Raw genomic sequence first — 15,716 nt, forward strand, 5'->3', positions numbered from 1 at the left:
TAAGCTGTCAAGAGCTTGTTGCTCAAAGCTGTGTAATGTCACAAAGTAATGGCCGTTGGAAAATGACGTCCCCGTAGTTGTACGAGACATTTTAGCTACTGTTTCGCTCAACATTAAGCGGCTGTCCAGGGTTCGTTTTGGCCTCACGGTTGTCTTTTATTTGCCGTATCCGAGCTGTGCTGCGGTGTAATTGGCGCCATATGCCCCCTCCCCTCCTCTTGCTCCCACCAACCCCGCGGGCAGCGGTTCATCCGCGCCGATGAGGTAAGCAACTTCTCGCCTCTGGCTAACCGGAGTTAGCATCATGCTACATGCTAATACGTCGTCATTACGTCCACGGGGGCCCTGCCCAGCCCAGCGCTAATGCTAAATGCGACGTCAGAATTAGATATTTATGGCGATTTAAAGAGAGAAAAAAATCACGCCCAATGTTACAGTGCGGGTGTATATAAAATAAGACCGAGACGCTAAGTGCCCCTTTGATGTCGTAAAGGTGACGTTGCGTCGTCTGTGTGACATGTCGTCGAGTGTCACAGTTCATTCTGCAATGGAAATAATTCTCTTAGTGCGCTCTGAACGTGTGTTTTGACCACAGTGTTATCCATTCTAAAGCGGGGGGTTGTTTTCATAGAGGTTAAATTGTGTCCAGATTGATGCTGTACATTAACCGTCCGGGTTTAGCAAATACTGTTTAGCTCTTCGTCAATGGAAACGCCTCATGTGGTCAGACCAAGTGGAAATAAACTCCTGATGTGTTCTGCTAATATCATAGATCAAAGATGTTTTTTTACTCAAATATTTGCCATGGTTGTTTTTTTTATTTTATTTTTAATATAAAACATTTATGCATTCGAATTATAAGATTTCCAGTGGCATATCATTCTATCATCAGTCGTGAAGGAAAGTTTTTATTCCAAGTAGCAGCAGTGTTATGCAGACAGCTTTCACCCTGTGTATCCCTTTCTTGTTTCCAATTGGTCCATTGCAGACTGGGAGGGTCTTCCCGGCAGGAAGGGGGGGGGCTGGGAATGTTGGATTCAGTCGCTCCAGTTTCCCAGTTGTCGAGGAGGAAATGTTTTGCCCACTGAGTTGTTTTTCTCTTTATACATGTTGATTATCTTTTTAAAATTGGTGCTTTAGTGCCTCTGAGGTTGTAGATGGGTGTGTTGCATAAAAGCAAAGGCAGTTGGGTAGGTAAAGTCATTTGCCCTAGCTCATTTCCTGATTTGTTACCCAAAGGAATGTTTTCTTGTGTGCGCCGGGATTTCACGATGGTTTGCGACAGTAAGATCCTGGGCAACCAGTGCGAACGAAAACTTAAGCCTGCGTGTTGGTCAAGTCTAACTTCTCAGCGTGCACTTTATGTCCTTGCTAATCCATTTTCACCTCACCAGCCTCAAACTTGCTGTGTGTCCCCTGGCTAAGTGTACAATACAGGAGTGTATATCCTGTTCTGTGTTTGACTAACCGTCTGCGTGTGTTTAAACATCGGATTACCATCTTTGTGTTCTTTCTAAACGTCAGTTGGACTTAACTAAGCATAGCACATTTGCCACATCACTTCACACCAAACATTTTCTCTTAAATCTGGATTTACACTGTACAAGTGTCAAATTCCAATGTATTGCCTGTATTACTTAGTCAAATATAATCTCATTTAGCCTTAAATTGGTCCTCAAACGTTTTTTGACGTATCCTTGGCAATTAGTCTGGGTCTTGTCGACTATGCGATTTACATCACTTTTCTCAACCGAGCAGCCATAAAGGTCCAATACTGCTTACCTTAATGGGCTTAGAGGGGCCGCAATTTCAGGGTCATTTGTAGTAAGGCCTTCTTTTTCTCTTTCACGCTTCCACGCCACTGTATATAGTTGAACAGAATAAGCATAGTTTTGCTCACTGCGGTCATATGATCGTCACCAGAGAAAGTAGTCTTATAATCCACAGTTGAACCTATTCACAAACTTTGGGGGCCTTATTTTCGTGCCCAGCGCAAGTCTAGCTCAAAGCACGGTCTAACTATGCTCATGGGTAGAATTTTCTTTCTCTTGGTATTTTTGTAGACACGTGCCGTTAGAGTATAGGCATTTGCGGGAGTGAACAAACAAAGCTGATTTACGTCTCGGCCAATGCAAGCAGTTCCTCTCATTCCCATTAAATTAAGCGCCGGAGAGGTGTGCGATCTGCATGGCGGAAGCATAAACTGACTCGATGGAATCCATACCAGGAGATTGAGAAAGAACTACAAGGAGATCTCCACTTGCAGTTGATGTAAATTTGGCCCTAGGAGACTGCATTACACCTTGATCGTTTGTGCGCAATATCACATAACCCCCCTCCTCCGGTCCCCAATAGCTATGCCGCATACAGGGGGAGGATTGTATTAAAAATGCTAACAATTATACGTTGAATGATTTAATTTCCACAATGATTCAGAGGCCTGCATGCAGTCATATTTATGAATGAAACACATGGACTTCCACCACGCACAACTGCTGAGTGCAGAATGTGCCTTCCTCTTGATTAAATTTACCAAAATTGAATTACATCACGTGTGCCACAACTTAGACCTGCTTCCAGCAGGTGTAAAGTTGACTTTCAACTACCAAATTGTCCAGTGTGCTGGTGAGATGTAAAAGGACATTTTCGCCGTCTGCATGGCACAGCGGGGTCTGCCAAATTCCCTAACACATTAAAGGAGCCTTGCACCTGCACGGAAATGCGTCAGTTTTGACCCACAAGCGCATATGCGCTGCCTATGAAAATAGAGCACTGGTAGTTAGAAAGGGCGTGTTGCGGTTCTGCTCTTGCAAAGGTGACACAGGTTTGTGTCTTAGAGCATTATGGTTTTTGGTTTCCATTCAGTATTGTTACATGCTTATTACAATCTGTGCGTTCTATTCTATTTACACTGTCACATAACACAATTGTGCAACTCAAGATTAAAAAATCCAAACTGTGTTAACTTAATTTAGCCCAAGACAGTTATTAGGACACTTTTCTTCTTGAAACATCCATTTTAAAATTTAAACTTGACAGATGCTCATCTGCTAAACTGGTGGTGCGTGTTGCACTCAAGACTTGAACAGAAAAGCATGGTGGTCAGAGTAAAGGTTATCACAAGCATCCAGTGGCACCACCTGTATTTGAGGTGTGACATTTGACTGGCACTTATTTCAAGTTAGTCTATTTGAGGAAAATGCTATGTAGGTACCTTGATGCATTGTTAAAAGATTTTGATTAAAATTGATGTCTGTCTTTAGTAAGACCCCAAGAGGAATGGATTACCGCTTGATTATGATCTGGATTTGATACAGGATATTTTTTTGGGTGAGAAGATATGTCAGTTGACTGAAATTTTGTGTGTGTCTTTGTTAAGAAATTGAGCAACTTATGATCATGAATCATGATCCAGTTTTTTATCTGGGTCATGTTCTGCCCATGGACCTATCTCAAAAAGCGTCCAGGATGACATCTGGTACAGTTGCAATAAACGTGAAATCATATTCATGACTGCATTACAAAGAAACTTGACTTATTACTCAATACTTGATTAATTCATTCATCCAGTCAGAACACAAAACAATACGAACTCCATACAGTCATGCTCTAACAGGGATCGCCAAGAATTTAACATATTAAGTCGCAGGACACAAACTGACATTTGTTCTGCCATGACATTGATGTACATAAACTAACAAAAATAATTGACCATGAACACAGAAGACCAAACTTTACTACAGCATAAATTAAATGAAATCAAATTGTCTTTCAGTGGTTTTGGAGGATTCTCATTTTGTGTTGAATGTGCATGTACAGTATAACATGTGATGCACAGATGACCCACAATTTTTTTGGGGGCTGTGACAATGAGGATTTTGTGTTCTCTGACAGTGAATTATGTATGTGTGTACAGTTTATATAAATAGAAATCACTGAGAAACAACATAACAGAGATTTAGTTGAGCCCAAGCGAATGATTATAGTACAGTAAAGAAGTTATTCTGTACGGCAATTGCCGTCTAACTTGGTGGTTTTAATAATGTGCATTAAGGATTTGTCATTTGTTACTAAAAGACAAATGAAGAGCTCCAGCTTCATTTCAAGATTTCACTGAAATACTATTTAGGGATTCCAGCCATTTAATGCTTTTTACCTCAATATTGCAGCGGTTCAAAAGTATTTGGGCCATGCACTTAAGGTCCATTCAGATCCATTTAAGGTCCACTGCCTTATTACTTCAGAAGTAGATATTTCAGTGGACATGTGAAACTTTCCCACAGTTTGACCAATGAGCAAGTAATATTTGTTTTTCTGTCTTTCAGCTCGCCAATATAAGTGCCTTTAAGAAGATTTCCTCAGCTTGAAGCCGGAGGAGAGCGTATTTTTCATTCGGGGCCAGAAACAACATCTGGGGGTTGCTACTTTGCACAGCATCACAGAAGGATAATGGTGTAAAGGAGCAACTAGTCCTGCATAGTTTCCACAGGAAAGCCAATGAGTTGGTGATATACGACGGATGGGTGATCTCCAAGCTCAGCGACCCTCCTTCTGAACCTTCTAGCGCCAGCTCATGAAGGACTGATCAGCTTGTTTTAGGAGAGGAGGAGAGGACTGTCATCAGCCATCCGCTTTCTGCACCGTGATTGTCTTACAATAAGAACTGTTTATGATCACAAACCTTTGGAAATGGCATCGGGGAGAGACACAAAATGGCTGACTCTGGAAGTGTGTCGACAGTTTCAGCGAGGAAACTGTTCACGCAGTGACGAGGAGTGCAAATTTGCTCACCCGCCAAAGAGCTGCCAAGTGGAAAATGGGAGGGTCATCGCCTGCTTTGATTCGCTAAAAGTAAGAACGCTCACATTGTTCAGTTTTTTCAGTGCTGCTGTTGATGCTTGAAAGTTGAGGTTTTGGTGGCTATCCGCTATCAGCTGGTTTGTCCGCTAATGGCATCTGCCTTGCCATGTGATCTCGTAACAAGCGTCCCATGAAACATCCGGCACCGATGTCTTTTTAGACGTTAGATAGCAACACTATACCCCAGGTTAAGATTGTCATGCAAACCGTTGTAGTTGACCATTGTTTTCATTTCTGTCGACATTTGGCATTGAAATAACATAACTACATGATTCAACAATCACACAATGTACTCAAATGGTCATTTCTTAACAAACTGACTGCATTCTCTTTTATAGCGGCCATAGGCCTTTATTTAATCAACATAAAAGAGGACCAGGCAGCTATTACGGGTACGGCAAGGCTCGAAATAAGTGGTTTCTCATAGCATTTTGAGTCAATATTCGCATTTTACACCGTAAAAAAAAAAAAAAACACTGATAAGCTTTGTCATTGCACAGAGATCTGAAAAACCTTTGCTGAGCTGAACTTGTGCGATAATGTTGCGCTATGCGCTTGCATGACAAGTAAGAGGTGGAAGCAAATGCTCAGCACGCCGCTGTGCCGGACCACCACAGCATTTACAGATGCTAACCTGACTCGTACAAATTTCTTGAATAAATATGATGCAATCAACACAATCTTGTTTTTACAAACAATGGTGCATGTGTCCAAGTTGAACAGAGGCCTCTAGTGTGGGCAAGGCTTTTATTAGAGGGGAAGCATTAATTAAACTACCAGGTTTTTATTCATTCTAAGGCATTTGTTAGCGATGAGGTTTTTATGTAATCTACAGCAGTGAGAAACATGTTCGGGCTTCAGGATTCAGAGTGGAGGCCTTTATTTAGCGAACTGTAGATAATATTCCAGGTAGGGGTAATACCTTAGAAGAGGCTTTAAAGTTACTACAAAGAACACTAGTCCTCAATTGGCTCAAGGTACCAATTAAACGGGATGCAGTTACTGAATCCAATGCAGAGCGTACTAGTTGTCGTCTCTTCAGGGTAGGGCATTTATTAGAAGGACACTTTTATTTAATCAACTGCAGAGAGTACCAGGCATCCATCTATTAGAGAGGAGACTGTCACTTAATCAACGGTAGAAGTTTGCCACCTGTTTGCTAAGGACAACACATTTATTAGAGGGGGCATTATATGTGCAATTGCACTTTATTCTATCAAATATGTTCTATGTTTTTCCCACAAATAAATAAAGTAATTGTACTCTCAATTTTGCCGCAGTTGCCTCAAAACATGGTGAATCCGTAATCAAATTTTACCGGCATTTCCCCTAACCTGACTGTCAGATTATAAAATCAGTTTCCAAACGATTTGACTCTTTAAACAGAATATTTCATCTCTAGTATGAACTACAAGCTTTCAGTTAGCATGCAGCAACGAGCTGCCACGTCGTATAAGTGCTGCTGACACCACTGGCGCTGCGGAGGAGTGCAGTGACGTTCCCTCATGGTCGATTCAGAGGATGGAACCTGGCGTGGAAAGTTGTGTTCAGAGGGGAGAATTAAAGGAGCTCAATGTACTTTCTTTGCTGCTGTTCTCTGAATGTAGGGCCGATGCTCTAGAGAAAACTGCAAGTACCTCCATCCGCCTTCACACTTAAAGACCCAGCTGGAAATAAATGGTCGCAACAATCTTATCCAGCAAAAGACAGCAGCTGCTGTGCTTGCGCAGCAGATGCAGATCATGATCCCTACAGCCAGTCTGCAGTCTGTGGTAAGCCCCCCACTTTGAGCAAGAGCAATCCCACCTTTCCACCATATCTTGATCCTATTACCTCACAGCCTTCATTTCCTGCGACACAGGGTCTTGGCACTAACTCTGGTCTCGGCTACGGTTCCTATTTGACGCCCCTAAGCCACGGAATAGGGCTTCTTCCCACAGACATCCTCCCTAGCAGTCAGGTTCTTGTTTCAGGGAGCCCGCCTGTCACGGTCCAAAGCTCGCCTTCTTCCTCTTCTCCCTCGCCCTCCCAGAAGCTTCAGCGCACTGACAAACTGGAGGTACAGTAGAGCCGGTGCAATCTAACACGCTGTTTGACATCTGATTGTTTGGGTTTTGCAACTATAGGAGAGAAGAAAAATCCAAATAATGTGATCCTGGGTCAAAGTGGTCATCGAAAACTAACTTTTCAATTTTTTGCATAACTTAGGTGGGTCTGTGACCTGGTTTAAGTTTGCCATTTATGCGTTTTGTCGAATGTTGTGCAATAGCGTATTGAAATGCATCAAAATGAGCACATAAGCTTTAGAGGTGTCATTGTGACGTAGATGCATTGCGACATGCCCACTCAACTGAGAAAAAATGAGCAGACAGAAGACTACCACATATTCCCATTTTCATCCATCCATGTTCCAAGCCGCATATGCTCAAGGGTCGCGGGCATATGGGCCGAACTTGTTGACCACGCACATTCGCCATTGTAATATTGAACCACTTTAACATTTCCCCAAAACTAACCCGATTTCGATTTATGATCGATTGTCGTTATGTGACTCTGATTTCAGGTATGTCGTGAGTTCCAACGAGGGACCTGCGCTCGAGGAGAGACCGACTGCCGCTTTGCCCACCCCAGCGACAGCCCCATGATCGACACCGTCGACAACACCGTCACCGTTTGCATGGACTACATCAAGAGCCGCTGCAGCCGCGACAAGTGCAAGTATTTTCACCCGCCTGCGCACTTGCAGGCCAAAATTAAGTCCGGTCAACATCAGACAGCCATGGCGGCCCAGGCCACAGCTGCAGCCGTGGTAAGACACCCACGTCTGTCCTTCAACAACAAACTCATTTTAATTCATGTTTAATGACAGCTAACAACATTGACAAAAATTGTATTTAACTATGAATTGAATTCAGAATGCAAGTCAAAGTTTAACCAAAATGTGCTCTTTGTGTGCTATACATGTTCTCCATAGACCATCTGTGTTGTTTAAAATGTAAACCATCATATTTGTTTCTCCCTTTCTCTTATGTTATACTTTACTGCATGGCTCTTAGTATTTACAGTCAGGGTAATTTTAGCATTTTATCTTGCCGTGTTCCAAACAAATATGAGATAATCAGTCAAACTCAAAACATGTCTCCCATTTCGTCTGATAACAGCTAAATACAGTATGTTTTTGTTGAACTTTGCTTTTATTTTCAATGATAATGGTGTATGCATTGTAAGTAGCCCGCATGTAACTAAATTCGGCCGTAGGGGAGAGTAAAAATTAAATCACAAATATTATTTCAAGAATATGTGAGGCTTAACTTTGCTCAAAAGACAATGATATTTATAAATAAGTATCAACAGATTACTCCTTCTTGTTCAGTAATAGAAACATGTCAACATGAACATAGTCCATAGATCAACTGATGCAGATCCACTAGCCGGCATGTTAACTTCACTAGCCTGGGTAAACTCGGTACTCCTTTATGTCATTCATTGTGATGGGTTGCAATCAAGGGATGGGAAAATCTCTCTGCCTCGCTCGCTATCCGTTCCAAACTGCTGTTTCTGCGCCAGTGTCAGTTGTCCCTCTTGATGTTTAGGCCAAAGACCAGTTGAGACTGAATCAACAGCACCCTGCTGGTTTCAGCCAAGTTCTGCACTCGAGTTTGCCACAATTTCATCAAAAAATGAATAGACTCTTGATAAAAATCGTTGAATCGACTAATCCGTTATTATTCCCATCCCTAATGCATTGCTCCCATAAGCACATACTGGTTGTGTTTACTCCTTGTTTTTCATATTCTTTAACACCTATTAGTGTTTTAACAAAGACAGCAACAGTATCTCGAATGATGGCTCTGTAGAATTGTAATGCTAGTGAATGCTAAATGGCACACGCTGACCGTCAGATGTTTATCTTTAGACAGTGAGTGGTTACTGTGCATGCAAAACTGTGTTTTATGTGGTATACTACATTCAGCTTATTTTTGTTTTCCCCCTTCTCATCTATGCACAACGCTGTCCCCCATGATGCACCTCTGCTTGCTGTATGTTAATACGCTTGACCCCCCATTGGCCCACTGCCATCATGTGCTCGCTGTCCGCTCTTAAAAGACGCAGTCGACTGCCAAAGCAATGAAGCGACCCCTCGAGGCAACTGTAGACCTGGTATTTTCACCTTTTGCTTTGCATGTAGCCAGTAAAATGATACTGTGATAACATGTCGTTTTGTCACTGTGAGCTTTCTGTAATCTCATTTGTGTCAATCTTAATAGAGTTAATGTGATACATTATTTCCATTCGTATTTGTATCCTGAAACCATGAGTGCATGCCATGTAATTAACAGTTACCTTTCTTGTGTAGTCATTTTTTTAAATTTTTATTTTCATTGACCACCAAATAATTAAGAATATGTGCTTAAATGAGTGGTGGTGTTTGCTTTTTAGGGCTTCCCCCACAGCATCTTGCAACCGCTACCAAAGAGGGCAGCTCTGGAGAAGAGCAACTGGGCCAGCTCACTGCTCAGCCCCAGTTTGTTGCACTACCAGCAGGCTCTGGCCAGTACGCAGCTGCAGCACCCCACCGCCGCATTCTATCCCGCAGGTACGCATTGACTCACTTGCCAGGGTTTTCCCAAAAGAAATGTGCAAGTGGGCCATTACTCTGACGGACTGTAGCTAAGGATATGTCACTATATGTTGTACTATACATGGAAGCTCATAGACATTAGGCGCAGCTAATGAGGTCCAATTAAAAGAGATCAACTGTCCCTTTACAAAAATGAAGATAAAGAGGAATACAGATGCACGTGGTTATGCATGATCAAAGGATTTATGACAGCGACAGTTTGTGAGGTGGACCCACATGCTGCTATGAGAGATCAACGGCAGGTTATGATGCAAAGATATTTATTGTCACATTTGGCTGTTGTTGTGGCTGGAGGGAAAGGCCCTTGTTCAGAAAGGGTCGGAGGAATCCAGGTGCAGGGTCCAGGCAGTCAGGAAACAGGATCTGAAGCAGGACAGCAAGGGAAGAGCACAAGTCAGGCAGGCAGGAGGGGAGCAGAGTGCAGAACAGGGCACTGTAAGTATTGCAGAAAACCAATGTGAACTTTATAAATGGCCAGACACAACAAACCTGACTAAGGGCGTTGGCGGTATGCTGGTTGGCTGGAGTGTAAGACGCGTTACAGGGCAGCTGTTAATTGGGTGGATGAGGTGCATTGGAGGGGGGCTCGAATATGCCTGAGTCCAGCCTGCATTAAAAAAAAAAACAACAAAAAAACTCAATATCAAATATTTGTGCTGAGGCCTTTCACTTTGAGATGGATGCATAATGTCAGGGAGGTGTAATAAAATGACTTTGTTCCTCGCTAATAGGCACGACTGCTTTTCAGCCATTGTGACATTGCAGTCATCTAACACACACTGCCATTCCGCAAGCAGGACCAATCGAGACCAGGCTGCTACCTAGCAACATTGCAGTTGACATGACAACCACATATTTGACCACCCTACTGTAATTTCTCATGTTGTCTTTTCATAAGCAACTCTCAGTACATAGTTGACGAGAGCAACAAGCTGATAGTATCTCAAAATGTCATCTCTTTTCATTGTCCGCACACAGGGTCTGTTTTGTGTATGACTCCTGCGAACAGTGTCGGTAAGTACCTCGCCAGGTGAAGCCCACTCAAATGCTAGGACATAAAATCATATACACGTGACGTTTTATTTCAGTGGTGTCTTTGCACTTTTGTCTTCATGTTATATGGCATTAATATTTCCTTAGATATTACCTCAGCTTTTAGAAGGATAATTTATGAATGAGCAATAACGTTTCGGTTAAATAAACTGGCAAAACCTAGACAAGCGTGCTTTTTATTGAAATGTACACTCGTAAGCCATTAAACACGCCTACTTAATTTAATGACGTTTACGTTGTTAAATTGATTGCTTGTTTAACAATTTGTATTTTGATTCCGGATGTTTTCCTTTGCCACTTGAGAAAGATATATTAGAATTGCTTAAATATTTTCATTTTGATGAATTAATTTCAAAATACAGATGCATCTCAATAAATTAGAAAATCACAGTAAACTCAATTTATTTTAGTTGTTAAATTAAAAAAGTGAAACCAGATAGCGATAGATGGAATATTTTATGATTTTAGGGGATCATATCTTATAGCGGAAGAAAATGCTGAATTAATTCTCAAGAAATTTGAAGTCAGTTTTCATTGAGTTTAATGAATCTAATATGGCTTTCACTCTTTTGAGTTGAACTACTGAATGACCAATTTCTATGACGTTCAAATTTAATGTTGTGCATATAAATGGACTTTTTTTTTTAATTCAATTATATTTATAATAGAATTGTTTTCATTTTGCTGATGTGCCTTCCATGGCTGGCGAGTGTACGTACGAGATTTCACTGCTGTTGTATTTTCGTAAATAATAATAAAAAATAAAAAAAAAGCTTTGGTAATATTTAGTGTTGCTGCTGTATATGCTGCCTCTCGGATGTCAAATGTCCTAATTGTCCCTATGATCAGCCCTAGCAGTCTCTTTATATGCTCCCCGCTTCTTCACTCTGCTGTGTAATCTCATGCCAGCTGCAGCTCTAACCTAGTGACGCCTTGCTGCTAACGTCATTTCGTATTTGCCTGGCAAAAAATAAGAGACAGACACACCTCGCTATGGTTACCATAACGCTCCACCTGCCTTTTCATTGCTTTCATGGTTTCCCCCTTCCTGAGCCAGTCCCCATGATGTACAGTGCTACGCCTGCTAGTGTCTCTGCAGCAACTTCTCCCGCCACAAGTGTCCCCTACGCAGCAACAGCACCAGCCAATCAGGTTTGCTCCTTTTTTTTTTTTTATTTCGAAGCTTTTAGTCAAGACAACCTTGGGCTCTTCTACGTTGAAGGAGTCGCTTTGTGTTCCTGCTTGCATCGGCTGTCATTGAGCTTCATGTTGCCCCTCAATCAGCTACTTCTACTAGAACAGGCAACACTTGTAGAGAGAGACCTTTGCAAACACTTTTGTGTCAATTTTCACACTCCTGTTTGTTAAGAAAAAAAAAGATGCGCATAATGAATTGTCAAAACATTTTTTTTACACAAACGCCAAAATAGTACATATATATACTTTTCAATATTAAAACATCAGTTTTCCATATTACGTCCCCCTTAAAAATGGGGGGAAAAAACTACAAAAATGTCCACTACATTGATAGATATTTAAGAGCTCTTTTACATATTTGTCATGCTTCTACCCACTCTCTGACACAGATCATTCTCAAGTAACCACCAGAACCAGGACTCCGTGCCACGACGATCCAGAGCAGCCCGTCTGTACATACAGTTTCCACGGCGCACGTCACCTGCAGCAAACCGCTTGCTGATCAACCACCACCAGTGGCATGCATGACCACATCGACTACGGTATCAAATTTAGGTCACACAACAGGACCCTACACACAGACGTACTGTACATGAATTTGCCACAGTAAATCATCCGCGTTTTATTTGTTCCTCGAAGCAACTGGGGAAAAAATTCAAATAACATTACGGTTGTCAAAACGTACTGGAAGATACTAACAGGTAGAAATGTTAGTTGAAATTTTAATAATGTAAATAGTTCCGTCAGATGTGTGTTCGTCATGGCAGTGCCCAACGTAAAGGGATAACAAACCATGGTAGAGATTGTTCACTTTCTTGAATGTGTTGTTTCTTTGTAACAGTAATGATTGTTTGACCTTGTGCCAGATTCAATTGTTTTATTAGCAACTAGTGAAAAGCACTTATTTTAAATTATATCAGTATCAAGATGGTCCTCAGTGTACAGGCTTTTATCCACAGTGAGCAGTGCTCCTCCACCTGGTGTGCCTTTGCATTGCATTGAAAGTCTGTCTGCCGCTGTCGACCCAATCAAATGTGCCCTCAAAGGGCACAATTTCAACATTTTTGGATGTTTTTTTTTCCCTCAAAAAAAGAAAAACCTAATATTTAAATGATGGGTCAGAATGATAGGCATTTTACATAATCGTAAGAGTTTATTCAGAGTATATTCAAACAGAAGTGTGATTTGCAAGGACTGAACTATTATTGTAACTGTTCAGTCTTGAAAGTTACAAGTGCCTAAAGAGTTGTCCTATTTAAGGGGCTTCGAACGACAGTGTCCTGCATTTAAAAAAAAATAAAAAAATTTAAAATGATCGAGAACGTCGTGAACATGTCTTACTTAAATGCTTAAAAGACTTATAAATATTTATGTACTCTCATTATTATTAAGAATTATTCTTTACTCTTTATTTTATTTCATATTTAAGATGACTTTGTAGTCCCCCTCTGCCCCAATGTACCTTAAATAGTTGAATGTGCAAATAATTACAATAATTTGAAGAAGGACATTAAGTGTCATTTCTTTAGACCGGATGGAGGAAACTCTGTTAAATATGTCGATTATTACTTTTATTCCTCAATTTTATAAACTTTTATGTTCACTATGGATGGGCATTTGACTATTTTTTGTTAAGCAACCATTGGCGAAATGGATCAAGCGGTTAATTACTACTATTGTTTACTGTTCTAAATTCCTGTTTTCATGCCAGTGTTAAATTGGGCATAGGAATGCAACTCAGAGAACTTTGGCGTGAATCTCGCTCAACTTCTCAATATTTACGTTCGCAAAGCCTTTTGTGTTGGTTGTCTTCAGTACGCCACACACGATAAGAGCAGTAAGCAAAGAGGGGAAGTTTTTGGTTGCGGTCCCTCACATTTTAATAACACTGGTCAACAGCAAATTTTAATCAGAAGACTTTCTGTGACCCTAAATGTATTTTTGAAGTCTGACTTATAAAAAGCTTGCGCTATTCAAATTTTACCATGCCTTGTAAAAAAAAAAAAAATAAATAAATAATAAATCCACCAGTTGCGGAGCCTAACCCATAATTCATAAATATTACAAAATATTTGACTATATTACATATTATGTTATTAGTCGTATTACGTAAACCTGATGTACTACAGGGAAAAAAATAAGGGCAGATAAATTAGTCAGTGCAAAAAGAAATCATCTAGAAAAGTTGACTTGCATCCTGATTAAAGATTTAGAAAAAAAAATGTTTACCCCGCGTTAGACAGCACTTCATACAGTCTGAATTGCTTCAAGACTTGATTAATTAAGCAATCAATTACATTAAATTTTTGATGATCAATTAATTGATGAATATGCCCATCCTAAGTTTTTTTTAATGACTATTTTTTAGCATGACTATGTTTGATTAATTCAGACAATCTATTAAGCTGTTTTCTTATTTCCTCTCATGATGTCATTTTTATTACAAATTCTTTTACGCTAATGTATGTAACGTTAACCAAGAACATGCCAGAACTTACTCCGGAGTTGTCCGTGAATGTAACTTCGTATAAGCTCACTTTTGTTGAGATTCTTTCAAATAGTAAAAAAAAAATTTAAAAATGCAGCAAGTGATATAATTTGCCTCTGACATGTCATCGTTTAGATGTTCAGGGTGGAATGTCGGAAGAAAAAGACCATAGAATTGTTGACGTAACAAAGTGCATTGTACGTGGTAGCGTATTAAGCGTTCACCTTTCAACTCGTCCCAAATTTAAGGATGTCTGTCGTCGCTGTGATCGTATACATTTTATTACGGTGAAACTAGCCAGTGCATAATAACTTTTTCAGTATGGTGGTGTGCATTTTAAACATACTGCAGTAAATAATCCACTGTTAGTATTTTGATTGAGGATTTCTGATGTGTAACATTTCTTTCAAGCCCTTCCACAATGTTCAAGATAAGAGCAAAGTTGCATTTTTTGGGGGGATTATTATTATTGTGATTGTTGCCTTATTCATCGACAGATACGTTTGCTTTTAATTCCACCCTGCTTGTCGAGAGAAAAGGAGAACTCTGGGAAATGTTCTGATTGAGACTAAAAATGTCAGTCAGCTCTCAGAAATGCTTTATGATGACGATGATGATGATGTCCTTATATAAATGGTTGCATTAATATTGATTTGTTCCATCAGCGGGCCTAACTTTAAACTTGTCCTCATTTTATCATATAATAGTGGCGCTTATTTTACTGTGTATGATTATCCATTTCATGTGAATAGTGATTTCTAAAGTCTATAAAAAGTCTAATATTGTCAATAAACACTGTCCAAGTAAAGACAATGTTGTCTTCTACTGTTTTTCTGTCCAATATACAAACATTTTTACACATTTTAAATTCATTATAAAGGGTGGGCTAAAAGTTGGTAGCCCTTTTAAATGGACTCTTGCAAGAAAGCTTGATGAAAGGAAGGAAGTGAGAGGCTTGCTACTTCTTTTAATGTAGACCAGATTGACTCACACACAAACCCACACCCAGACTTGCAACTGACGCTGTCCTTGAAACCTTAACCCTGGCGATGAAACCTTCTTTGAAGATGTAAAGCTGACGTGAATCTGCGTGGAGCTCGGTCACACTCGACATACTTTTGGCCCACCTGGTATAATTTTAGAATTATCAATACACCCAGTGAACGTTATATTAGACCTGTGCATATGATTCAGTGCCTCTCTGGCGGCTTCAAGTCATCTCAATAGATTGCACAAGTGTTCCAAACTGTAAATTCACATTAAATGTTCCAGCATGATGTCAACACATCATTGAATGGTGAATATTAAGAAATAAAAGACGACCATTCTCAAATTTGGACAAGCCGACGGCGATGCAGCGTTACCATGGCAACAACATCCGGCTCATTGTCCTCCTGGATACACGTCTCCCAGCCGTCCGTGATTGGTCACTCGCTGCTCGGGTGTCACTGGGGCAACCGAATGGTGGGATTTTTA

At 40.5% G+C, this 15,716-nt stretch overlaps 1 protein-coding gene across 4 annotated transcripts; it reads left to right on the forward strand.

Moving 5' to 3' along the window:
* LOC148323484 (muscleblind-like protein 2a) lies at window positions 1-15,053 on the forward strand. Of its 4 annotated transcripts, XM_088315064.1 has the most exons (10): window positions 2-264; window positions 4,326-4,851; window positions 6,468-6,632; window positions 6,722-6,919; window positions 7,424-7,669; window positions 8,968-9,021; window positions 9,301-9,457; window positions 10,481-10,516; window positions 11,613-11,707; window positions 12,142-15,053. In XM_088315064.1, exons 2-10 carry the CDS (start codon window positions 4,690-4,692, stop codon window positions 12,154-12,156), a joined length of 1,128 nt encoding a protein of 375 aa, XP_088171190.1. In that variant the 5' UTR covers window positions 2-264; window positions 4,326-4,689; the 3' UTR covers window positions 12,157-15,053. The 4 variants fall into 4 exon arrangements, with proteins under 4 accessions (XP_088171189.1, XP_088171191.1, XP_088171190.1 ...); XM_088315063.1 differs by lacking the exon at window positions 11,613-11,707 and having other exon boundaries at window positions 1-264; XM_088315066.1 differs by lacking the exon at window positions 8,968-9,021.
* Window positions 15,054-15,716: the final 663 nt, after the last annotated feature.

Source organism: Idiotropiscis lumnitzeri, chromosome 14, assembly GCF_059441095.1.
Source record: "Idiotropiscis lumnitzeri isolate Australia: NSW breed Sydney's pygmy pipehorse chromosome 14, RoL_Ilum_1.0, whole genome shotgun sequence".
NCBI classification, from domain to species: Eukaryota; Metazoa; Chordata; class Actinopteri; order Syngnathiformes; family Syngnathidae; genus Idiotropiscis; species Idiotropiscis lumnitzeri.

Excerpts from the sequence above, each read along its gene's own strand:
- LOC148323484 (XM_088315063.1), top strand. The coding sequence starts at position 4,690 with ATGGCATCGGGGAGAGACACAAAATGGCTGACTCTGGAAGTGTGTCGA. Across the intron at positions 4,852-6,467 it reads CCTGCTTTGATTCGCTAAAA|GGCCGATGCTCTAGAGAAAA; the intron begins GTAAGAACGCTC and ends CTCTGAATGTAG. Across the intron at positions 7,670-8,967 it reads AGGCCACAGCTGCAGCCGTG|ACGCAGTCGACTGCCAAAGC; the intron begins GTAAGACACCCA and ends CGCTCTTAAAAG.